Source organism: Spea bombifrons, chromosome 11 (genome assembly GCF_027358695.1).
Source record: "Spea bombifrons isolate aSpeBom1 chromosome 11, aSpeBom1.2.pri, whole genome shotgun sequence".
In the NCBI taxonomy this organism is placed as follows: domain Eukaryota; kingdom Metazoa; phylum Chordata; class Amphibia; order Anura; family Pelobatidae; genus Spea; species Spea bombifrons.
In genome coordinates, this window is record NC_071097.1 from 32,430,321 (window position 1) to 32,457,227 (window position 26,907).

Consider the following 26,907-nt stretch of genomic DNA (forward strand, 5'->3'; position numbering starts at 1 on the left):
ATCAGGGGTTCTTTAGCAGATCTATTTACACATGACTTTTCGGAGGTGTCGGTGGAGGAATATATACAGGCTGGCACCTTCTGGCTGGAGGGGCAAGTATAGCCAAGTGACCCCATCGGCTTCTTTGTAACTCACATAAGCACACATCAGGCACACATTCACGCTAACACATATACATTCATGCTTACACATACACTCATACTTATCACAATTGGGACACCAAATATTTTTACTTCCCGATGTGAGATTATACAGCTATCTCAGGTGACGTCAGGTCCTGGTGTACATTAAAGGGGTTAAATACCAAGATGAAACAGAAGCTTAACAGGTCACAATTGACCTTTGTTCAGTGCACTTTAATGGAACTTCTGGCCAGACGCCTGGATTCAAAACAACAAAACAGGAAAATATGGCCAAACTCATGTGTACGCAAGGCTTGCCATAACAGATTTAAAGGACAGCGGATTTACCTCCAACTGTGAAGTATTCGCTCCTAAAGAACTCTGAATGTCTGATCTTTTAGGAGGACAATAGGAGGCGAAGGGTTGGCAGATTTCCAAAGTAAAGTCCTGAGGTTAACGGTACCAACCCTACAATAACATTACCCGGAATTCAATATTCGGTCTTCCCATATTAACAGGTCGACTGCAGCTAAACACATGGAAAAAGGTTTTGTTTTAAATACTTTTTTTGTGCGCCACTACCGTAGAGTTATAAAATATGCATATAGTCTATCGGTGCGTTATAACGCACCTGCAGCACGCCTGGTTTCTGCCCAATAATGCATCGAAGACGCGCATGCATTTACCAGTAACGACGCATATGAGAACCACCATCTTCAAATCACAACTATATTTTATTTATCTATCTCTATCATATATCTATCGCCATCATAGATCTATCTCTATCGCTATTATATATCTCTCTCTATCTGTATTATATATATCCATCTATCTATATATTTTACATATCTCTACATCTATATCCATATACATACATACATACACACACGTATTGCATGAAATGTCCCATGACATCAGTGAAATGCAACGGCTTGAAAATCTAATCCACATTAACGTTAAAAAGTGAACATAAAGAATAAAAAAAAAAAAAAATAAGAAATTTGCGGGTTTCGGGTGCTGGTTTCGCTTAAGGTTTTAAGGTATTTTTGTCAAACAGGAGAGTTACCCTTTAATGCGTGCTGGGATGCAGCTATAATTGCGAATAAGACAAAAAAAAAGACTTTAAATGCACGGTTATTATATAACATATAAAATATTCTACACGCTTCTCAACACCGGGGAATTCTAAGCATGTAGAATAAACATTCATTATTCGTGGGGGGGGCATCGATTTTTATTTTGCCTGACTATGGCAGATCTATTTAGACAGATCCGTAGATGCATGAGAACAGAGCGCAAAAAAACAAACAAACAAACAAAAAGGACAACTTACTGTTAAGCGCCATAATGTTATCGGTTCCGGGGTGATGGAAATTCATTCCCATTCGAGCTGTGAGGATAAAAATAAGATTTAGGATTCTGCGGTAGAAAGGATTATTTTCAGTTTATACCAGTAATGTACTGTCCCGGGTAATAGAACGCGGGTATTGTGCCCTTATTAATAATTTAAATTATACATAGCCCCCCCGAGTTACTCTGTTACTTAGAAACAAAGCCCGACGGTCATCCGGGAGACGTATTAACACTACAGAGGGTTTTCTTCACTAGTAAATATTTAATTTGGTCGCTCGTGCTGGAATGTCTCTAATACCGGCACGTTGTATTAAGTATTAACCCAGGCGGGGAGGCAAAGACGGACATGCTGAAACGCTCTGCCTGCCGACGGATGTCAAGAACGGCAAGCGGTGTAATATTACCCGCGGAATGAAAAGCATTTTACATCTAATCCTGCCGCCATTGTTGTTTTTAAACAAAGGAGCCTGCCGTTTTGTGCCGGGTCCAATACTGTAGGTTTCCATTAAGTTGCCTGCTATTGTCTGTACATATAATAACATAACATATATAATAATAATAATAATAAATACTGGCCATGGCATTATTTCGGGCCATCTGCCGGCGCTATGCAAGTAAATCTAACAATATATGAGGGATAAACCATGATTTGCAATTTGCATTTAGGTTTGATTTCTAATTCATCAATTAAAAATGATTCCAGTTTTAGTAATTAGATCATTCTTAATGTAAAAAAAAAAAAATGGCTTAAATAAGACCCTCCTGTTAATTATAGGGTTTTAAAAGGGTGTTCAATAGGAAGAAAATTTAGGGGAGCTTGTCCACAATGCATGATCATATATATATTTATTTCATCACGCGGACATCAATACGTCATTCAAAATACATCAATACAAGAAAAAAAAAATGAATGAATGAATGAGAAATGTGCTCATGCCACGGAAACATTAAAATATAGTGTAAAGACATTAAATATAACAGCTTAAAATAATATTAACTTAAATGGATACTGAAGCACTTCCCTGCCACTGATTGGCTATTTCAAACACCCAATCAGTGGAAAGAACTGTCAGACCACGGAGGATGGGGGGCAGCTGCAGCTTCTAGCTCATGTAGGTGTTTATTAAATATATACTATAGATATATATCCCCCCCCCTTTAATATACATTCTTCTTTAACGGGGCTGTCAGGGACATCAAACGGTCTCTTTAAAAGCTGAGCTTAGATTTTCAATTTTTTTTTCTGTGTCAATAAAACATTTTTAACGCCTCCTTAGCCTTCCACGTGCGATCTGTGCTGTTACCCCGCTACGTTTAGGCAACCGTCACTTTAAATCAGGCAAGCAGGAACAGCGCGGTTCAGACGGCTACCGAAATAGAAACGGGGTGTGACATCTGGAAATGATATTTTCCGTGTGGTCCCTGTGCCAGGTGCCGTCTCTGTGACATTTTGTCACCTGCCCTTGGTCTGCTATTTTTAAATATCGCTCTCGTCAGCTGTCTAGCGAACGAACCACTGAATATGCAAAGAAATAAAAGCAATAATGCTAGGATACACAGTACAACCAACCACACACACACACGCACGCACGCACACACACACACACACGCTTACACCAAAGACATAACCGCACCACATTTAGACCGTTATCCCGGAGCTGCCTTTTTATAGCCACAGCCCAAAGTTTATAAGGCTGTTAGTCATCTATGAAAATTCTCTTTGGAGCCGCGCGTCCCGTTACGCCGTCTCTCTGCCAAGGGCCAGTCTGTTCCGCAAATTAGCTTTGAAGAAACTCAAAGGTTTTCCAAGGTCAAAGCAGAACGGGTGCCATCTATGAAGACTTTTTTTGTTAAGGCAGACGCAAAGTTATTGTCCCCTTTTTGTCCGGCTCTGTTGTAATAATGAATGAGAATGAAGCAGAACAGGCTTAGAAGATCGACTCGAGCCTCGGGTGATCTGGAGATTCATTTTTTATGCCGTGTCTCGAGCTCTAGATGTTTAACTTGCCCTTGAAGAGAATGTTTGCTCTGGAACACAATGTATGAGATCCGCCGGGGGAGGCGTTATTGATTTATTTGGATACAAGTCGTTCAGCAGCCAGTGACTGTTTCAAAGGAAGGTTAATGTTTAAAATAACCCCTTTTTGGTGCATTTTTAATCTTCACACATACTCCCCTCCAAAACACATACATTAGTGAATACCCCAGGCACCCTATAAGCTCCAAATGGCCTTTTTTTTTTTTCTTATACGAAAAGCCAATGTAGCTATCACAATACACTTTAGCCCTGAGCAGCAGAGAAGCTGGAGCCTCATTACAGTGCGGCCGTTAACAACCGTCCTTTGCGGGGTCTGCCGAATAAAAATCCATCCTAACAAATCCTACGGAAAGTAAAAGTTACCTTTCAGAGGTTCATGATCCGTCCTTATCATATCCATTAGGGAATTCTCCAAAGAGTGCAAATTAAAAGAGTCGTACGGCCTATTCCGATCCTAGAAGAGAAAGCCAAAAAATAAAACAAAACAGATAAAATTGTATAGTTACAGTTAAAAATATCATCATTAAAATACAATCACAGGTAGCCGTTAACCTGAAGCACCGCGGCAATTGTAGCCAAACTAATCTCCTTACCGGGTTACCAACCTTTTCAGAATACGGTTTGTCTCAATGACAAGGTATCTATATTATACACGTCCTATAGCGCTAATGCTGTTGTGTAACGTTATTATTATTATTTAAACTACACTGATACAACTTTTTATTTGGGGGGGGCTAATAAATAAAGTTGGCTTCCAGATTCTACAGCCTCATTGCCCATCAGCGACATCCCTGTTTAAAAGCGGAAGCCTCGTTGTTCGTACGTCACACTCAGCGCTCTCACGTTCCCGGAGGCAGCAAGCTGTCCGACGGCTTTACACCTCAACGGGGGATATGGGGATATATATCGTGGCATATATTAATACTAATAATAACGCCAATATTAATATATAAATATATATATATATACATACATACATACACACACACACACATATACATATATATATACATATACACATACATACACACAAATTTGACTGCAAAGAGTATAGATTCATTGTGTTGAGCAGTTTGTGGTCTAAAATCCAGCGAGAATTTTCGACATAAAGCATCGTGTATTCGCGGCGCTTGCAGGATTTGAGAAGACGCAATCGCTGAACGAATTACCAACACGAAATGTGTTCGCCGTCAGAAAAGAATTTCAATGCGCCGGACGGCTACGTGGCCCCTTTAAATCTCCGTGGCCCCTTTAAATCTCCAGGGCACCTTACCTGCAAATGCATGGAGGGATTCTAAGGAATGGCCCCAATATGCATCTGCCCAATGCTCCTCAAAGGGATCGTTTATCTGCCACCCATTGGCTACTTCAAAGAGCCAATCAGAGGCAAGAACAGTCAGACCACCGAGGCAAAGGGAAGCTGCAGCTTCTACCTCAGGTAAGTGCTTTATTATTATTATTATTTTTTATAATGCACGATAAACCACTCACAGAGAACTTCTTATCAAATGATAAAGAACATAGCACCGCGTGTCACAATGTATCCTAAAATGTTCTTAAACTAAACAGATTGAGAAGAGGAGCATCTTCCGGGTGACCGCGCAGCTTCCGCTTTCACAGACTCCGGTGTTTTTTGGACCTTTAATAAGCGCGCTGTTTGCTGAGTGATTTCAATACAAAGGAACATTCAATGATCTCGCTGGCACAGACTGTGCGCGATCCGCTTAACGCAGCGATGGGGCAATGATGAGAGACCGGCACGGTTTACTTCTTACAGCAGGTGACGTAGGACTCGACCTTTGCTTGATGCGACACGGACGTGTATTCTGCTTTAATGAAAAGGCTCTGGGGAAACGGGACGCTATTCAAACATTTGCCTTTGACGTGAACGCGATCAGGACGTGAACGTGATCAGGACGTGAGAGAGGAGCAATGGGTGGTCGCAGGCTAACAAAAAATTCTATTTATTCTCAACACCGTTCCGTAATCGTGCCATTCTTTTTCTCCCTAAGGCTTAAATTTTATAGTGCCGGGCAAAAAAAATAAAATAAAAAAATTCACCTGCAACTCCCTATCACTTGCCTCTCAACTGTCCCACTTTAGACAAGACAGTCCTGATTTCGCAGTCTATCCCACAAATACAAATAATAATAATAATAATAATAATAATAAAATACTTACATTTTTTTTGCGAATATGAAACATAAAAAAAGGACATCGAACAGCAAAACTACCCTGAATAACACTGATAAAGATCTCCTTATAACTTTTTTTTTTTTACATTAAAAATGCCCACAAAAAGAAATAAATACCTCTTTTTTTTTTAAATTAAATTAAATTTAGCGATTAATGTTAAGATCATAGTTGTTGTTGTTGTTAGGAATGGTAGAAATACTATCAGGCGATCAGAGTTTCCTCATCAAACAGGTCAGACGAGCGAGCGCCTTCTTCAGAATAGCAATCAACCTCACGGAACATTTTGTCCCGTCGATCGCCATCGGAATAACTGCCAGCTCTCCCAGCGAAATCAGAAATTACTCATTCGAGTCACATATTCCATCTTCAACCTCCGAATCCAGCCCGGGTCAATAAACTATTATCTCCCCGCAGAATCAGAAGGAAAAGCCATTTTGAAGAGTAACCCCGAGGCTCGAGCCGGCAGCGCCGGGGCAGAGCGATCAGATACGGCAAAACAAACAAGAAATTAAACCATGCGCGGCTTCTCTGCAATATAATTAGACACGGAGACAGAGCGCAGGTACAAAGAACGGGTCCGTGTCGCGCCTCGTAAAGGATTTAAGCAACCAAAAAAAAAAATTTGGTTGGTATCACGTTGTCCGTCATCTAAGGGATAAAAAGCTGCTTTTTTTTCTTTTTTAATTATATTTTTCAATATTCGAGCACTGAGGTCCTTTGGAAGCCTTAAGCTCCAAAAAGCTGCTTTCTTTGTCGCCCTGATGAAGACCCAAATTTTCTATTGGGTTGAAACGCACGTCGGAAGATTCCCTTGTACGCGGTCGTAAACAAATGTGCTTAAATACGAGGCGTGCCGGGATTTATTGCTTGTGGCGACACACATCAGACGTCATCTACAACAGTAAGAGTATGAAACAATCAGCCGATCTGAAAGATATGGTCGGGTGCACGCCGGCAGGTGACGACATCTGCCAGCACGCACCCGACATGTATCCGATCGGGTTTGGGCGAAGCCAGACCTACGTAGCGAATGTCAGCAAGAGCTGTCTGGATCTATCATCAAAATACTAAGGGTGAGGAGCAGCTCATACTCCTCTCGCCAAAGGAGGCTTTAATATTTACTCCAACAAATGTCATTAAGATGGTTAGTGCTTAAAACTGAGCTTCTCTTACCCTTTTATACCATATGCAGTGCAGGAAAAGACATGATTTCCAACGCAAGCATCCCTGACCAAGCAACGGCCTTCAATGTAAGCAGTTTAAAAAGACAGCCGTGTCCTTAAAAAAAAAAAACAGACAAAAGGGTAAATTGTATTTAGAACTGGGACAGAAAATTAATACCAGGTCCCTACTACTGTAGGATGTCATTGTTAAACCGTTCTTCAGATTCCCATCCTGCTGTCGTGCGCAACAAAAGCCAACAACTACTCCCGTGTACAGAGGATCTGCTGGTTTGCACCGGTACTTGTGGAGACATTTACAGTGGCCACCATCTGTCATAGGATGGACACAAAGTGTCACATTTGCTGCAACCATCTACACCTCTGGAGGAATGCCCTACAAAGACCTCTGGAGGAACGCCCTACAAAGACCTCCGGAGGAACGCCCAACAAAGACCTCCGGAGGAACGCCCTCCGTTGTTTTGGTGCCTGTATACTGGTTACAAAGTATCTTTCTACTTCCAGGATCCTGCTCATGTTTTGCCTTTCCTGACCCCTCTTCCATCTGTGACCCCCGTTATTTGATCGTTGGCTCAGTCTCTCTTGATTTAACAGCCGGCACCAGTTGAAGACAGAGGGACTTGTCCTAATTATGGGGTCATCAGAGAAGGTCAGGGAATAGGATTTCATATTGCGCTGTATTTTTAAACTGCAGGGTGCCGCACAGAAACCAACAGAACCCGGCTCAATCATCTGATTTTCTTCTCTTCAACATGAATCCAATAACTAGAAGATCTCAAACCGTGACCTGTCGGAGCTTACATCAGTGTCCCATGTCCTCACGGATTCAGTCTGACGACCATGCCTTGAAAACCAAACCCCAAGCGAGGGCTAAACTCACTAAATTGTTTGCAGATTCCCATGACTCGCTTTTGATCTTTTTTGCTAGCTTTTGAGCTGTTCCCACCTTGCGAAACCCTCTACTTCAAATTTCAGCGAGCCCGGGCAACTACTTTTTTTAAATAAAAAACAAAATAAAAAAGTCATGACTGTTCCTTCTAAATCAAATACGGTTCATCCATTCACAAAGCAGACAGGAGAATTCCACGCCTGTATCCATGTCCGGACACTCGTGTTATAAATACACACGACACAATGCTGCTGAGTATGGAATAATACGGAGCGTGAGATGGCGTTCATTTAAATGTCAGCCTCAGAATACACTTCGTGAGATTTCCCTTGAGCCGCGGATTAACCAGAGAGAATCATCCTGAAGAAGATAAAATATTGTTGGGGGGGGGGATTACCGAATTTGTTCGATTATAAAAACGGGGGGGGGGTTTATTCCAGAAAAAAAAAATGACCTCATCTTATATTCAGACCTCAGATCCGTGCCACCAATCGGAACTGATAGACTAAGACGAACCGATACATTAGGTATAGAGGGCTCGACTGACAAGCTTACAATCTAGAGACTTTTACGCTAGAATATTGAAGCTTGGATGCGCATGCATCAACCAACCAATCGGTGCGAAGAATTGCTGCACCGTATAGGAGGCAGGGAGCTTTAAAGTACTTTAATAAACATTGTTCTGTGGACATCATACTGAAGCAAATTATATCGATGTAACAATAACCACTTCACGCTCTGTTATTGCTCGCTAACAAAGCGCCCTCTGCTCGCTGTGACACAAAAAAAAGGTTAGAAGTAAAAATCATGTATGTGGATTGCGACACAAAGAGGAAAAACAATAGCAAACAGAGCCTTTTATTTTCTCAAGGACTTTCTCTCCTTGAAACAAAAGGAAAAAAATAAAAAAAAAATTGTGAGAAAATGGTTTATGACCACAGCTGCCGAAATAGCGTGCTTTATTTTAATAAAAGGGAGATTTTTTAATGAATTTTAAAGATACTATTTATATTATAAAGTGACTATACCGCATATACTGGAGGCGGCCATTGCTGTCGGTCATGTGATATTTTGGGTGACTTTCCCTGCACAAACACCACACAGATCTGATGCTTTATGCAATGCTAACAAAGTCTGTTCCTCCATAGACTTCCATTAGTCAGAGTCTGACTGTGTGACTAAGACTGAGCCATTCTATTATTTCCCACAGGCAGTGGGATAAGGAGTCAGGGTGGATGTCTATCAGAGGCAGAACTCATATGCAGCTGCCTGAAAATATATTATGGGGCAAAAACTAGAATCATTTAAAAAAAAAAAAGAAAAACAGCTCAGTCTATTAAAAACCTTATTTCTAATCGGACACTAGTAATAAAAACCATTTGGTGGGAGCCCCCCCTTAAAATCAAGAAGCAAATACAAAAGGGCCACCATCAGTACGCTAATTAGTTAGGGTTTGGACACCTAAACACAGACCAGCTGAGATTCTGTTCAACAAAAACATCAAGTCATTCAATGGCTCGAAATTCCATCCAAGACCACGTTTTTGATGTTCAGTAAAGTTATAAATTGAACCCAAAACGGATCAGAAAGTTTCAGAGACGATTTCAATCAGAAATAAAACGGAGAAGCACTTTCTAATTGCGGAGATGCGCGACACTTGATGAAAAACGTCAAGCGGACGTCTGTGACCTTCCCAACCACCGCGTAAAAACACAAAAAGCTAAAAGCTTTCTCGGCTGACCAACGGGATTCGGCTGAAAGGGGTTACCCACCCAGACACGATGAGAACGCTGAAATAACCGCTCCTGGAATGAGGAATACAATCATTCCTGTGAGCGGAGGAAGGAAAGGAGAAATAAAAATGATTATACTCGAAAGGAAAGAAAGAGCGCGGGGGTCATCAAGCCATTTAATGCTGGGGGGGGCGCGTAGACCAGGGTTTGGCAGGGTTGACCCGCGCTGATATTAACGACCGAAGGCCTAATAGCTTTGGAAATATTACACGGATGACGGAGATCTATTCATTAGACCCTAATTCACTTTAAAGGTCTATTCATTAGATCTAAATTCACACGCGTTAACAGCCTTCAACGGAAGAGCATTTAATAAACAATAAAACGACTTTTAAATGACTCGGCCAACCGTGCCAAGTTCAAAGGTAAATCTATAACGATCTTCTCAGCTCGGCAGCAAATGCAACAAATTCATTAGCACTCAACACACATTTCAGATAGATAGAGATATATATATACCGTATTGGCTCGAATATAGGCCGCACGTTTTTCCCCCACTTTAAGTCTTTAAAGTGGGGGTGCGGCCTATATTCGGGGTCTAGCGCCCGACGCCCGGGACATGCAGTCCCGGGCAGCGGGGTTAGGATACAGATCCCCCGCAGCGGTGCAGGGGACCTGCATCCTACTCCCCGATACGCTCAGACAGCCTCTGACCTTCCGCACGATGCGTTTTACCTCTGCCCACCCCCGACTTACCGGAGCAGACTCCCGGGTGTCTTGCAGGGCCGGCGGGAGACATCTACGCAATACGCGTATGCAACTTCCGGTACCGGCACTGGAAGTTGCATATGCGTATTGCGTAGATGTCCCCCGCCGGCCCCGCAAGACACCCGGGAGTCTGCTCCGGTAAGTCGAGGAGGGGGGGGGGCAGAGGAGGACAGTGGCAGCATATCTCGGGGAGGGAGGACAGTGGCAGCATATCTCGGGGGGAGGGGGACAGAGTGGCAGCATGTTTTTTTTTTGGTGCTTTTTTAAAGAAAAAAACTTTTTCTTTAAAAAAGCACCAAACTTTTAGGGTGCGGCCTATATCCGAGCCAATACGGTATATATAATATTTTAAAGGAATATTTAAAAAGGATGTCCCTTAATATCCTGCCATTCTAACAGACCTAAAGCTAAGCTTTCCTAAAGACTATTTCAGGATATGATTAATGTCAGCATTAAGCTACAATTACTTGTAGTGTCACTTGGCCCTCTAGAGTCACGAAGTCCGAGACACCGTCTGCCGCAGGCCCCGTCTCACCTGCACCCCATGGAGATGCCTCCACTTTGTTGGCACATCAATTAGTCTTTGGGCCACAGCAATGAAGGCATTATCTGAGCCCAATCTACTAGACAGACGCCTTGACTCCTTATCATACTGCCTGTGGTAAACAATAGAATGGCTCAGTCTTAATTGCCCAGTCAAGACTTTCTGACTAATGAAAGTCTATGGAGGAACGGACTTCATTAGCATTGCCATAAAGCATCAGCTCAGTGTGGTGTTTGTTCAGGGGAAGTCACCCAAAATATTACATGACTGACAACAATGGCTGCCTGCAGGTCTGCAGATAAACGGAGTTTATGGGGGAAAAACTGGATAAAAGCAGGTTTTTGTAGGGGGGGGGCTATTAGTGTATACAGTGCTGGGGGGAGTATTTTTTTTTTCTCTGTGGGACTACTCCTTTAAAATTTCCACCTGCCAGTAACTCCAAACACAGATAATGGCTTCCCCCGACAAAGCCCAGGAAGCTCTCTATTTGAATGGCAAATTCTTCATTTCGACACTTGCACACATTTTACAAATTTAGCCTCGATTTGCCAGAAAAAATATCTTCAAACCTCATTTATTTATAAATCTCCTGCCAAGTTTTACAGAAACATGGCTTCGCATGAAATATTCAAGCGAGCGCGTTTTATGACCTACTTGCTGGTTCACTGCAACAGCCAAAGTAGACTAAACATTTCGGATTTGTAATAATACAGTAGCGGAACGTAAAAAGTCGAGCAGCAGGGGACGGAACGCGAAGGAATAAAATTAAACGGCAACACGTTCTATTAGTCTCTACGCTAACCGCGGCCAAACTCTGGATCGCTTAGCCTTTTAAACACATTCCCCATCACCTTGGTTTGAAGGCCATACCCAACCAAAGCTGCAGGACACAACCCCAGGTATCCATGTTCTTCCACGTAACGTGTCAGCAAATATCACGTACACATCAAAAATGTACCTTCAGCCTCCGCGTTCTCCGCGGAATATTTCTATGTGAAGGCCGATTACCTGGACAGGAGACCGCAAGGTCCAAATCCCTGCATGAACCCATAACTCTTAACCAGCTGCTTGTTCTTCATTTTACCGCGGATCTCAAGAAGGTAATAATCTGTCCAGCAAGGAGACTGAAGGGTCATCAGCAAAAACATGGTGCCACCATGGAGACCCATTTTGAAGAGCTACTTCCAGAGGAAAAATGGACCCATTATGGGTCCATACATCTGCCATCGACAACCCACTTTGCTCCACTCATTGTATTAGGTGATGAAACGGTCAGTCTACGTCGACACGTATGTACAATGACTGGCATGGCAGAACAGAGATATGGACTCTTGCCTCCTTAGATAATATCTATCACAACGGCTTCTGTATTAATTGCCAACCCTTGCCTTTCCACCAACAAGGAGATCCTCACACTTCAGCCATGAGGAGGACACTACCATCAGACAGAATATTGGCCTTCAAACCTTACACCTTCTCCTTAAAGCCCATCTAAAGATATTTAACATTTAATAAGCTCCGCAACATAAACCCAAGTACTCCAATTAGTGCCACACGGTGACTTTATTTACTCTACCAGACTAGACCATGGCATTTTTCTGGGCGCACTTCAACGCGCAACCCTTACTTCCTTAGCATTGCCATAAAGCATTCGCTTGGTGGTTCAGTAGGGAAAGTCACCCAGAATATCACATGACTGACAACAATGGCCGCCTCCGGCTCTGCAGATAAAGGGCGTTTATTGCACTTAATGCTCAAGGAGAAAAAAAACTTTTTCTTGAATCAGATGTTTCAGTTTTTACGAATCTTTTTCAAGCCTAAAACCCTAAAGAGTAAACCCAAGCCCTGCGCTTATTACATCACACCCTCCTTTACGTTGACCTGGAATTATCATAGTTTGCCGTCCCGATATTAAGACAGGTGGGATGCCCTTTCCGTGGGTAATCTGAGCTTTCAGGAAGCACATCGAATGTGTTTTGGCACCACAAAGCAGATCCATCATAAAAAGTTCATCTGAGGTCACAGCATTTATCAGCTCATAAAGTTCAGAGAGCGCACGTTTAACCCTAGAGGGTATCTGATCTGGTGTATGGACCAGCTCAATAAGGTTTAGGTATCATAAGTAGATAAAAAATACTCTCGGATGATGTCATCACAATCATCACGTACTTTACTTTTCAAAAATCCTCATCTAATGTATCGGTTTGTCTTAGTCTGTCGATTCTCGTCTTGTCAGACCCCTGGAATTTATGTATTGTGTTAAGCGCTGCGTAAACCGTTGGCGCTATATAAATAAAAGATAATAAATAATGATTATGCCAATTCATAAATAAAAGAAAAAGGCTACTAAATTCCTGCACCTCTAAATCCATTCAAGGTCTTAATTAATTTTATAGAACAATTCACAAAAACTAGGATCCAGCAGGTGATGGAAAATCAAGTGAATCCCATTTTAACAGAATACCATTTTTTAATAAAACATTTTTCTTTAGAATACATCCGTCTTTGACATCCGAGCAATAACGTGCCAAGATACCGGATGAAAATGCCGCAATTCTATTTGTCAGCCAAAGGAATATGTAACCCCTCATTTTATTTTCTCTGTTAGTCTGTTTTGCCACAATTTGCCCAAACAGTGAAGAACGCCATTATATATTTAAGAGGTATTTTAAGACATTAGCAAAAAAAATAAATAAATAAATAAAATAAAAAAAAGGGATGCACGTCAATATTAAAAATAAATTTGTTGTAAAATGTTTAAATATAGCTATTTTGTAGATAAAGGCAAAGCAAGAAATAATGCAGATGTTTAATAAAATCTAAATTTTTTTAGAACAAAATCCAGCTGTTTCAGGTGCAAAACAAAATTATTATTATTTTCAACGTGGAGGTCATTTGCAGAGTCTCCATTTCGATAAGAAGCGGCAGGCAGGACTCTATCTGATGCGCAGCCCCTATAGAGGGTACTAGAAATCCGAAAAGGTTACATTTTAGGAAGTTTTTAGTGATTTATAGGATTTATTGGCACTCTCTCGAAATTCCACATTTTAAATTCAAGAGAAACCGTTACACGAGTTAATGGCTTACTTTTGAACCCAATGCGCGTGTCATGCAATTAACCTAAAAGGTTTCCACGCGAGGCTGTGATTTAACCCCTAAGTTGTCCCTATAAAGCTGCGGCTAAGAGAACACGGCATAGAAACGACGGCGCCGTTTGCTTCTGGTTGAAATAGCGCTACTGTCATGTTTTGTTCTATTATTGCGTACGCAAGTCTACGCCGTACGATGAAGGCGACAGCAGAAGAGAAACGAGCACAGGAAAAAAAATTAAAAATCACAGCTGTATAATAGTATTAAAACGAATGCGCTATATACACATACACACTATTGTTCAAAAGTATGGGGTCACTCAGCTGTTTTCATGGTAAACAAGGACATTTCTGGCTGTAACATAACTGCAAAAAGGGTTCCTAACCATCAATTAGCCTTTTAAACTTAAACTTGGATCAGCGAACACAACGTGTCATTGGAACACAGGAGTGATGGGAGTGATAAAGGGCCATTGGGACACAGGAGTGATGGGAGTGACAAAGGGCCATTGGGACACAGGAGTGATGGGAGTGATAAAGGGCCATTGGGACACGGGAGTGATGGGAATGATAAAGGGCCATTGGAACACAGGTGTGATGGGAGTGATAAAGGGCCATTGGAACACAGGTGTGATGGGAGTGATAAAGGGCCATTGGGACACAGGAGTGATGGGAGTGATAAAGGGTCTCTGTACGCCTAAGAAGAGATTCGATTAAAAATCAGACGTTTCCAGCTACAATAGTCATTTACAGCATTAACCCCGTCTGCGCTGGATTTCTCATCCATTTCATGATATATTAATGGACAAAATGTGTTTTTCTTTCTAAAGAAAAAAAAAAGGTGACCCCAAACTTTTGCGTGTATACACTTGCGTGTATATCAAAATTGATAGTCTCAAAACTACTTGAACGTCTTGGGAATGAGTGGGGAAAATGTTTACTCCATGGCTGACAGTGAGCCCCGAAGGTGTTGCCCCTCCGCCATTCCAGTAGTTAAACGAGTTACCCCCCCAAGAAAAAAAACAAAAAAAACAAGCAAGCTTCTGGAAAGTAATTGATATAAAGGATTCTCCGAGCTAAATCCAGAAACTGCTGTAAATGTCGCATCGCTTGTCAGCGAACGTCAATTTCCAGGAGCGCGTTTCCCAACAGCTGTTAGCAGACAATATATTTGCTTTTTATAAAAAAAAAATGGTTTGTAGAATTTGACATATACGCCTATCGGTACTGAACACGCCATTACAGAACGCGCGTTCCTTCCTACCGGTCCTGTGATCACACAAATCTAGAACGACATCACAAAGGCTTATCACATGTCACATTGTATCACTTGCGAATATTTCACACACGGAACTCGTCGAGAAATTCTAACAATAGGAATCCATAGATTATTTATTTATTATCTTTGGCTATAAAGTATGATTTGATACAAAAAATAAACTGCAAAAATAATAATATTGTATATTGTGAGAAACGCGTTCGCTTTTCGTTCTAAACAGATTTAATTTGGAACGACTCCATTATTTACCTAGATACGAAAAAAGTCATTATTTGACTGATAACAAGAACAAATTTTCCCCCGTATGGAAAAACCCAGGATTGCTTCTGCTAAAAGCGTGAATGGAAATCGTATCAAAACAGAACGGCGATCTTAAATAGTACAATGAATCAGCAGCATGTGGATTCAACCTGTGTTAGTAATTAACCTTGCGGCAATAATTACAAAGTTAATTATTAAATATGCATTTTTTTTATTTTTTTTTTTTTTATATAAAAAGATGTTGTTATGCACAGTAGTTATAAATAGGCAAAAATATTGTCTGGAAATACACTACTAGAATAAATAGATTTTTCTTACGATTTCCAAGGGGGGGGGGATGTAAAAAATAAAATTAAAAAAAATTATAAAAAAAATTATATACAAAATTCACATAAAATTGCAATATTGTCTTTCGTCGCAAATACCCGCTCCATATAAATACATATTAAAATATACACAATAAAATGGGCCGACAATGGAGAGATTGAAGAAAAAAAAAAAAGGGGGGTGCTGGATATCGATTGGCTGTCGACTAAATCCATGTTTCATCAATATATCCCTATTGCTCGATATCAGCCTAGAATTGATAGCACCCCGCCCCCCAATGTAAAATAAAATGCTATTTAACCCTTTGAATATACAGCAGGTAGGGCATGCGGCATTTTAAGCATTGCGTCTTAGTAACATTTCGTGGTTAAAGAAAAAGAAAGAACAAAAAGGTACGGGGACCGTATGATGCGGCAATTTAGAGGCTACCATGTACCTTAAAACGGTACCATATGTGCTAAAAATCGGTAGACGGGGCATCATTCACAACTCCCCTTACCACTTGTAATTGAATGTTTAAATGGTCTAAATATATCCAAAATGCCCCGTATCGTAACGGAATTTAGTCTGAATATTAGCGTTAATTAGGATTTTTGGGGCATTTTGGGGGATTTTTCATACCATATTAGTGATTCTGGACATGGGATTATTGGCGAGAAGGTGTTTTAAGCACTCAATATGCCCACGCAGCAGAATGGCAAGTTCTGGGTTGTGTACCAAATGACACACGGATATCCAAGGACAATGAGCCGTAAACAATGCGGCGGTGGGCTCCGCTCTGCCCCATCCTATTGTCCTATTGAAGCCTGTGAGCTTGTTAACCCCTTACCTGCTCCAGAGAGCAGGTAGAAAGGGGGCTTTAATAATACAGAGGTTGATTGGGCATCATTTTCCATCAGCACGAACGCAAACTAAACGATAGTAAATAATAATAGTGAATTACCTGTAAAGGCAGGAGGGTATTGCCATTGTCTGTCCTGAACGTGTTGTCTTCCACCCAGGGTCTGGGTGTCAACGGAGAGGCTCGAGGGAATTTTGGGGGCGCGATCACATTGCTGGAGAAAGGCTTCTTCAGTGGAGAGATGGGGTTGAGTGGCGAGGGGACCCCAACGCCTACCCCTACACCAACTCCTACAGCCCTGCGGGGGTCCCTCCCAGGCTGCAAGCCCCCCCATGGGTTGGAAGGGTTACTCCAGCCTGCATTCTGCTGGTTATTCCAGCTAGAAGGGGATGGCGAGGACGAGGAGGAGGAGGAAGAAGAAGGCTTGTTGGTCAGGATAGCCTGGTGGCTGTAAGCATTTCTCGGAGGGTAATGGGGTTGGTTATTGGGGCTGGCAGGTGACCTTCTCTGCTGCTGTTGCGGAGTCTGATGGGTGAGCCCCATCTGGGGGGAGAAGGTACCCCCAAAAACTGGACTGACATGGTGGTGGTGATGGTGGTGGGGGAAATTCTGGAAGAGCATGGTTCCATTCACTGGGGTAATTCCTTGGAAAAAGCTGTCATCCACAGCACTGCTACTGCCTCCAGTGGACCAGGTGCTGCCAAAGGATGGGGACAGGGCAGCTGGAGCTTCCTGCTGGGGGAAGCTCAGACCTGGGAGGATTGGGGACTCCATCTGCATCTTCTCTTTGAGGGTGGGGTCGCTGGGGCTGTTCTCTGGGCTGGGGGGCTTTGCAGCACTGGGGGTGTCTGAGCTGGGGGGCTCTTGCTGCTGTGGCTGTGCAGTTGGGGCTGGCTGCTGCTGCTGTTTCTGATGAGCTTTGCTTTTGTCCATCAGTAAATCATCCTGCATGGCTTGCAGAGCTGAAAGAGCAGAGAAAAGGGGCAGATGTGGGTTAGGACTCTCCCTGTCAGCTGATGCCCCCCCCCCCGGCATTGACTGTATGCAATGCAAACACTAAAACCCCCACCCACCTCAGGCAGCATGTCAGCCGGTGCAACCCACCCCCTGCCACCACTACCCCGGCACCGAGCCCTCCCCGTGCCCCCGGGCTCATTACACTGCTATTCCGCCACGTCTCTCGGCTCCCGTACCGGAACTGTGTGCTGCCAGGCTGCACTCCGAGCCTGATTCTGGTTCCTGTTATTTGGAGGCCCCGCCCACACTCAGTGTAATTTGCATACGTCAATAAGGATTGCAGCGTCCTTCAGCAAGGTTACCGGTCCCGGCTGCCCGGTGTGTGCGCGGACTGCAGAGCCCCATAACACCCGGGCTGCGCTGCATGCAGCACCCACTACATCCCCAGACTGCTCTGCCTGCAGCACCCCATAACACCCCAGACTGTTCTGCATGCAGCACCCCATAACACCCCGGACTGCGCTGCATGCAGCACCCCATAACACCCCGGACTGCGCTGCATGCAGCACCCCATAACACCCCCCAGACTGCGCTGCATGCAGCACCCCATAACACCCCCCCAGACTGCGCTGCATGCAGCACCCCATAACACCCCAGACTGTTCTGCATGCAGCACCCCATAACACCCCGGACTGCGCTGCATGCAGCACCCCATAACACCCCCCCCAGACTGCGCTGCATGCAGCACCCCATAACACCCCGGACTGCGCTGCATGCAGCACCCCTTAACATCCCCAGACTGTGCTGCATGCAGCACCCCCCAGACTGCACTGCATGCAGCACCCCATACCACCCTCAGACTGTGCTGCATGCAGCACCCCTTAACATCCCCAGACTGTGCTGCATGCAGCACCCCATAACTCCTCCAGACTGCACTGCATGCAGCACCCCCCAGACTGCACTGCATGCAGCACCCCATACCACCCTCAGACTGTGCTGCATGCAGCACCCCATAACTCCCCAGACTGCGCTGCATGCAGCACCCCCTACATTCATGAAACCCATTTTCGTGTTTTAGCGCTATAGGGTGCGGTCACTGCGAACGCACAGACAGCATAACGTTCTAATAATACATATACCGGTAATTACACAACGATGGGCAGAAACACACCCTTCTCTAAAACACACATGCAGCACCATCCTGCCTATCCCATGCAGCCGCGCATGCTGCAACCTTCTCTCCATCGCCCCTTCCACACGCCGTGTGCCAGCTTCTCCGTTCTATCATTCTGTCGGTGCATTAACGCTCTCCATTCCATCCTGCACTCACACGCCACGTTCTGCAATCTGTAACCCTCATCGTCACACATGAAACCAGCGCTAAGGGGGTAGGGAGAGTAAGTTCTGGCCCACAAGGCAAGTCCGTCCACGAGGGGCTTAAAACATATTTGGAAAACAATAAAAGCGCTCCTTCGGCACGCGCTTACATCATCGGGGAGACGCTGGACTTATAGCCCAGGGCCACCTCGTGACAACCCAGTGACAGACTTCTTGTGATCCCGTATAGGGTCCCAAACCCCAGGGTCAAGGACCCTCCACCAGGTGACAGCGTGTTTAGGCGCGGGATAGCGGTCACTCGCGTCATAAAAGCCTAAGCTACGTCACCCCACATTGTATCTTCTATAATCCAATACTTGGATCATGCGTTGGTGCCAACAGGAATACAAATTGTGAGGAACTGAGATAAAACCCTTAGTAGAATAGCATTAAGCATTATCATAGCGGTTAATAATTACATTTCATGACGTAGCACATCCAAAAGTTAAAAATATGCCCAAAATCTAAGGGGTTTTTTTACCGTATAATGCTGAATATTGGTCACACACACAAAAAAAAAAAGATCCAGGTCCGCTTACAGTAAGCAAACTCGGTAACCAGACAGATCCTGGGACTTCTCCGGTTTGACCCAGAGTCTCCAGGTTCCGGGTTCTCTTTCTCCTCATATCTGTCTGCAGTATTCTGGCCCCTTGGAGTACTTTCACAACAGCTACAGCCTCTCCCTCATTTCTCCACATGGGGGAAGCGGATGCGCCCAGAAGCTCTGCCCTTTACTTGCCGAAAAGTGCTCTGGGAGGCGTTCGTGGAGGAAGAAAAAGGACATGGGGAGAAGAAGACAGAAGAACAAGAGGCAAGAAAAGAGGCAGAGCTGCAGGAAACAAGACAGACGTGGAAGCGGTTGGCGGAGATGGTATGGAGACTTTGAGAGAGAGTGTGAGGGAGTAAGTGAGTGTGTTAGAGTGAAAAAACAAAATGCAAACAAAAATGATGATGATGTGAGATGGGAGGTATGCTGTACCACCGTCAAGGTCTGGTTCAGAATATAGTGAAGGGAGTTATACTGTACCACTGTCTGTGTGGATCACTATATAACGATGGGAGTCATGCTGTATGTTTTCTCAGTGAATGTGGCCCTCGCACACATACATTTCTGTTGAAGCGGCCCCCTGTGGAAAAAACCTGGACAGCCCTGCCATAAGGGTTAATATACCACTGTGTGAACAACACTGCTCTACGCTATTTACTCAAGAGAATCCCATCAAACAGGCTTTGTGTTTAACTGTCTGTTTTTTTCTCCCCAGTGTATTCATATACCCAATAAAGATACATTTACTTTAATATAAAGAATGTAGATATATCCAAAGTAGATGATCAAATGTTATTTAAAAATATGGGTTTTTGTTTTTTTGTTTTTTTTTTATGTTAAGCCAAAATCTTGCATTCTTCTCTTGGAAAGGTAGACTGCTATATGATGCTATATGAGGACATCGCATTTTTTTATTGCCAGTGGAATCATGTTGCACATTACGATAACTGCCCATGGGGGGCTTTGAGCTAAGGGGGCTTTCAATTAGATGCATGGCATGTGGGGGGTCTCCAGTGGGCCTTTTGAAGCCACTAATGACATCTGCTGCTAAAGGCTAATTATGTTTTAGTAACGCACACAAGGTGTTGCGATATCACACGTTTGTGAATTCTTTGCACCTTGCATTTGTCAGCATACGTCCCAACAATCCCGGGTTTTGCAGGACCATCCTGGTTTTTAGACTCTGTCCTGCTGTCCTTGGTAGCTGCCCCACTTTTGCAGGCAGCAGGGGCAATAAACAATGCGAGGAGATCCTCTGATCTTTACTGACTTGGCCCAGACCTCCATTGTAGGTCCCACGAGGCCACCTTATAACACTCTGCACCTGAACGCCCCATGGTGGCTCTTTGGCAAGATGGGCAGGTGGCCATGCCCCCCCCCCCCAACACAGGTTTCTGGGATTTGGACACCTGCAATGGGGGGATATGCAGGCCTGGACCGGCGATCTGACCCGCTGGGCAATGGGGTTATGTGTTTGCTTTGTAATATCACCGCAGGTAGTCGAGTACTGAATCTATGCGAGCCGGGGGACATGTTCAAAGACATTTCATCCAAAAGATGACATCGATGGGGAGAGGGCCCAGGATTTTGTGTCACGCCTCTGATTCTGTGCGTCTGTTCGCTTTTGTCTGCGGTTGTCATAGCCAGGAGACCCTGAGACTCTTTCAATTGTAACCCTTGATGGCCCATTGTGAAAATTCTACACAGGGACTCTAATGCGGTCCTCATGGAAACCTTGACTTGTCATTATTTAAAGATACACTTAATTGAGTCACCTGCATTCAAGCATGTGTATATGTATGTATGTATGGGAGCATAAATGAGCATGAATGTAAAAAACAAGGATTTGTAAGTGGTGTGAGAGAGAATGTGTGTGTAATTTGTGTAAGTGTGTTTACATATGGGTGCCAGACATGTTGGAAGGGGGAGCCAAGAGTGCACAGATAACCTGTTTGGGGCACTGACAGGCTGTTTGGAGGTGAGGATGGTACTGATAAACTGCTTGGGGCTAAGGCACTCGCAAGCTGTTTGGGGTAAAGGTGGCGTTCACAAGCTTGGTGCTCACAAGCTATTTAGGGGAAAGTTGGCACTGTGGGACATGTTGCTTGGTGGAGTTGAGGGCCCCGGGGCAATTTCTGCACCAGGGTACTGTGGTTTGTAGTTATACCCCTGGGCAAAATCCCAGGTTCCCAGGTATGGTCATAGCGCTGTATGCTTACCATTTCTCTCTACCTCTGAATATCCATCCCTCTCTTTAACGGGAGTCCTAAGCATCTTTACATTCGTGGCCCTTTAAGCAGTTTTTGCTTTACAAACACTCAGCGAACCTTCTAATTGCGGCACCAACTGTGTGTGCCAGAGGATGAATCAAAGACACAACTGAGATCCGAGTGCCTTCAGGCTAATTAGCGACACAACTGTCGATTTCGTTATTTAGGAGGGGCGAGTGATATTCACTTCTAACCATTTATTTACGGCCAAAAATGCCAAAACAAAATAGCATCTAGATTTTCTTCTATACAAAATAATATGACATGTATAACGCTTGGTGGTCGTCTTGTGAGCCTCACGCGCATACCTGGGAAGTTTCTGGCTCTGGCTAACTAGAGCCCCCCTTGGGGGATGTGGGTAGGAGGTCCTGCTGACGTCGCCAGACACACGTCATTGTTGAAGGGGGAGTGGGGCGACCCAGAGTATCCGCTTAGTGACCCGGAGAAGTGACGTTTCACCCGGAGTCTTGAGCCAAACGCTGGAGTTCCCAGGTATGCTATTGGGGGACTTGCTGGGTTTACAGGGACTGGGGCTCGAGGCATGAACCCCTGGGCAAAGGAACAGCAGTTGGTCGCTCCTCACCTGGCCTAGAGTGGCCGCCTGACACATCGGACAAATGCCCTGTGAGCTGGTGGCTGACAGCGCTCCATAATCACCCGACACGTTGCTCTAGCGGCAGATTTGGCACTGTGTGGCTGCTGGCTGGATATGCCAGGCGACCCTCGTCATCCCTAGTCTGGCCACCCACCCAGGGTGTGTTTAAGTTTGCACTAAAAAAGAACCCTTTAATCAGACTTAGGGTGGATCCTGGTGGCTACCAACATCTACTAACGGAATATCAAATGTCTCATTTACTGCAACAGATACGTGTCGGATTCGAACAAATGGCAGCTCTTAAGTCCAGTAATAGAATCCAGTCCTTTCTGCTCAGACGCTCCATCCTATGCACATTACCGCATATGTTATCTGCGTGGCCCCTTTCTTTGTCTTGCCCCTTTTGCATGGGGGAGGGGATTCTGCAATATCTTCCCCAAACGTATTTGCAGCTTTCCACACTCCCTGCTAAATGACACGCAGCCGGGGGGGGGGGGGATGGGGGCCGGGGGTCTGTTCAGATCATACCTGGGATGCGGCCAAGACTGTGGGCGTTGCCGCCGCCATCAATGGGCGTTCCTGCCAACATCACGGGAAACACCCCCGCTCAAAGGGGTAAGTGGGCGGGGAGTGGGGCGTGGCAGGATCTTGTGACCTGGACTATTTGGGGGTCGACCCGGAGAAGCAGCGTTAGCCCCGTAGTTCTCCTGGCGAAACCCGGAGTGTTCCCAGTTATGGTTCCGACCCCCCCATGCGCATGCACAGAAAGCGTTCCCATTGATCTCATGCTCAGCGGGCTTGGCGCAAGCAACTGCGCTCCTCCAAACACGGAGTTCGTAGCGGATTCGCACCTCCGCTTGGTGTAGCATAAATATTATTGTGGCTAATTGGTTCCAGGTTTCAGGAATGAAGGAGTAATTGAATTTACTCGCTAGGCAGGGATATGCGAGGCCATGGAACGCGATTAGACTTTATTTTATTTGCAGGATCGGGGCCCTAGCCCTTGTAGCCGGGACAACCAGCGGGGACCCTGTCCTGTGGATATCCCAAAACAGGAGTGTTTTAATCACCCGGCGTGTGCTCTGCTGCAAAGTACTGCACCAATCCAGAAAACGCAGCTTCGATGTTACAGCAAAACACGGCTCGCAATGCCCCAGGGGCCCCGCGCAGGTTATACGGGGCCACTATGACAAAGTTCCGGATAACAAAATACATGACATATCTGACAATTTCCTTTTAACCTTCAATATGACAAAACTCCTTTTTACATATATCCATACAGCTAGAATAATAATTATAGTAACCATGGTAACACAATCATTTTAAAATGGATATTATTGAAACATTCTGATCCTTTTCAATCCAGAATTGGATAATTACAATTATTCAGCATACACAACATCACAGGCTGTATATAGTATCATAGAAGTGTATAAATCGAACTCCTAGATTGTAAGCTCCTGTGACCCAGGCTCCCTCTCACTTTTTGTTTTCTTTAAATCCAGATGGCGATGCGATCTACTGCTTGTTATGTTCTGTTTACACGTTGTACAGCGCTGCGGAATATGATGGCGCTATAGAAATCAATAACTATCGAATGCAACTTTTTTACGGGGGGATGCCTATGGCTACTTAAACTGCAGGGCTTCATTAACAGCACGGGTACCCTGCACAATGCATAATTTAATTTGTGTATAATGCACTAACAGTATAGATGGTCACTCTTGTATAAAATGCATTATTCATGACATACTGTATAACTTTCTTCTATATGTGCATCGTTTATACCTATAGGGTAATAATATAATAATATATTACCTATAGTAATAATATAATAATAATATATTACTTTACATTTATTTATATAGCGCCAGCAGATGCCGTGGTGTTGTTACAATAGAGGGCAGTGAAAATATTTAACAATCAATTTAAAATAAATGCAATAAACACACATTAAAAAATACAGGTACAGGCCCAGCTTACAAACAATCGAAGAATAAAGGACAATTAAGGTGTCCAGACAACCTATTAATCGTCAGTGTGCCAGGGAGCGAAATCATAAAGAGTGCCAGGGAGCGAAATCATAAAGGGTGCCAGGGAGGGAAATCATAAAGAGTGCCAGGGAGGAGAATCATAAAGGGTGCCAGGGAGGGAAATCATAAAGAGTGCCAGGGAGGGAAATCATAAAGAGTGCCAGGGAGGGAAATCATAAAGAGTGCCAGGGAGGGAAATCATAAAGGGTGCCAGGGAGGGAAATCATAAAGAGTACCAGGGAGGGAAATCATAAAGGGTGCCAGGGAGGGAAATCATAAAGAGTGCCAGGGAGCGAAATCATAAAGGGTGCCAGGGAGGAGAATCATAAAGAGTGCCAGGGAGGGAAATCATAAAGGGTGCCAGGGAGGGATATCATAAAGGGTGCCAGGGAGGGATATCATAAAGGATGCCAGGGAGGGACATCATAAAGGGTGCCAGGGAGGAGAATCATAAAGGGTGCCAGGGAGGGAAATCATAAAGGGTGCCAGGGAGCGATATTATAAAGGGTGCCAGGGAGAGAGAAATCATAAAGAGTGCCAGGGAGGGAAATCATAAAGGGTGCCAGGGAGGAGAATCATAAAGGGTGCCAGGGAGGAGAATCATAAAGGGTGCCAGGGAGGAGAATCATAAAGGGTGCCAGGGAGGGATATCATAAAGGGCGCCAGGGAGGGAAATCATAAAGGGTGCCAGGGAGGGAAATCATAAAGAGTGCCAGGGAGGGAAATCATAAAGGGTGCCAGGGAGGGAAATCATAAAGGGTGCCAGGGAGGGGAATCATAAAGAGTGCCAGGGAGGGAAATCATAAAGGGTGCCAGGGAGGGAAATCATAAAGGGTGCCAGGGAGGGAAATCATAAAGGGTGCCAGGGAGGGAAATCATAAAGGGTGCCAGGGAGGAGAATCATCAGAGACTGCGGTACTTGCAAGATGTTTATATAGGGAGGAGGGCAAAGCCTTCTACTTAAATGGAATGCTATGGGAAAAAGTAGCCTAAATGTAAAATACACACTGGGAACCAGTAACAAAGAAACTGGTTGTCTTTCAGATCCCCCATCAGGACATCTGTTTGGGATATATAGACCAGACATATATAATGGGGTATTTGTGATAAAGATACTTACAATTCCTATTAGATCAATTTGCTCCAATAAATAAAATAATAATAAATACACACAGACCTTATACAATGAGCCAATGGCAGTTGTGTATTTATTTAGTATGAATTAATACACAAACTTAATAAGTATATAGGAGCCATATGTCCTAAAGATGAATAGGGATTCGCTGGGAAGCTGTATAGAGGTGATCGATTTCTAATCAATGATCTTAATTACCTCCAAGCACAAGGCAGCCTGGCTTTTCAAGGTCAAGCCATCCATTCTCTAAATCAAACCAGCAGGGGTTTAAAGCACAGACCTCATGCAACTTATTCTCTAAGCCAACGCACAATGGAACGTCACAGACATCGACGCATCAAGAGACAATTAAGCAACTAATTAAATACATTGTATCACTCGTTCCACCGGATCCTTTAAAGCAAGAGACGAGTAGGGTAGGTTCCGGATCGGGGGATATAATTACCTTTTTTTCTTAAGTCCCTTTTAAAGATCGATACGAAAAACACACACAAAAAAAATATTAAGGTTATGTTTCCCTCTGTCGCTTATAGGAGGCGAACGAGCCACAGATCGCCAAGAACACTTTGACAACTAGGAGAGGAGAGCGCATGCGCGCGCAGCGCTCTCTGGGAGTTGTAGTTTTTTTGGAAGCTCGGGCGCATGACTGCTCTGTGTATGTTTCCAGGGCTGCAGTGCTGACCCCGCCTACTACACGTCAGCTGATACATTGCACAAGGCAGTGCTGCGGATACGAGGGTATCAGGGCAGGTGATCTGTAGCTCTCCCTTCCCCTATACATTTTAAGATGAAAAATGTCCATTTTTGTCAAAAAGCACCACGAGAAATATGTTGTTCGCAGTGTATGTATTATAAAAGCTTTAAAAAAATTGCATGTTGATTGACATTACTGTTTTCCAAGATGTTCTGCAGCAGCAAAGTCCTATGCTATTTAGAGTGCAAATAAATATGCTAATGACAGCGCTGCGGAATACGATGGCGCTATATAAAAAAATAAATAATAATAATAGGAATAAAGTGTAACTAGTCTCCTGAGTGATCGGCACGGAAGAGCAGTCATCGGGGTAGATGTATTTTACTGTTTATATTGTGGGATGCAGGGGTATATTACCCCACTTTATCCGCAGTAGAGGGTTTTTATATAGCAAAGGGATTTTTAGAAAAATATACACTATATGGACACAAGTATCGGGACACCTGACCGTTACACCAACAGGGACTTTTATGACATCACATTCTAAATACATAGACATTCATATGTAGGGGGACCTTTGCAGCTGTAACGGCTTCAACTCTTCTGGGAAGGTTTTTCACAAGATTTTGGGGAGTTTCTGTGGGGATTTTTGTCCTTTCGATAGTAACGATCTAGACA

General features: G+C 44.0%; 1 protein-coding gene across 2 annotated transcripts in view; it reads right to left on the minus strand.

Annotated features, from left to right (window-relative positions):
- Positions 1-17,835, minus strand: part of CPEB3 (cytoplasmic polyadenylation element binding protein 3) — a 35,484-nt gene extending 17,649 nt beyond the window's left edge. For both annotated transcript variants that reach the window (XM_053451353.1, XM_053451352.1), the window contains exons 1-4: positions 17,781-17,835; positions 16,724-17,583; positions 3,877-3,967; positions 1,456-1,512 (exon numbers count right to left, since the gene is read on the minus strand). In XM_053451353.1, the coding sequence (XP_053307328.1) occupies positions 1,456-1,512; positions 3,877-3,967; positions 16,724-17,572 (997 nt within the window). In that variant the 5' untranslated portion in view covers positions 17,573-17,583; positions 17,781-17,835. The remainder of the gene's footprint in view (positions 1-1,455; positions 1,513-3,876; positions 3,968-16,723; positions 17,584-17,780) is intronic.
- Positions 17,836-26,907: the final 9,072 nt, after the last annotated feature.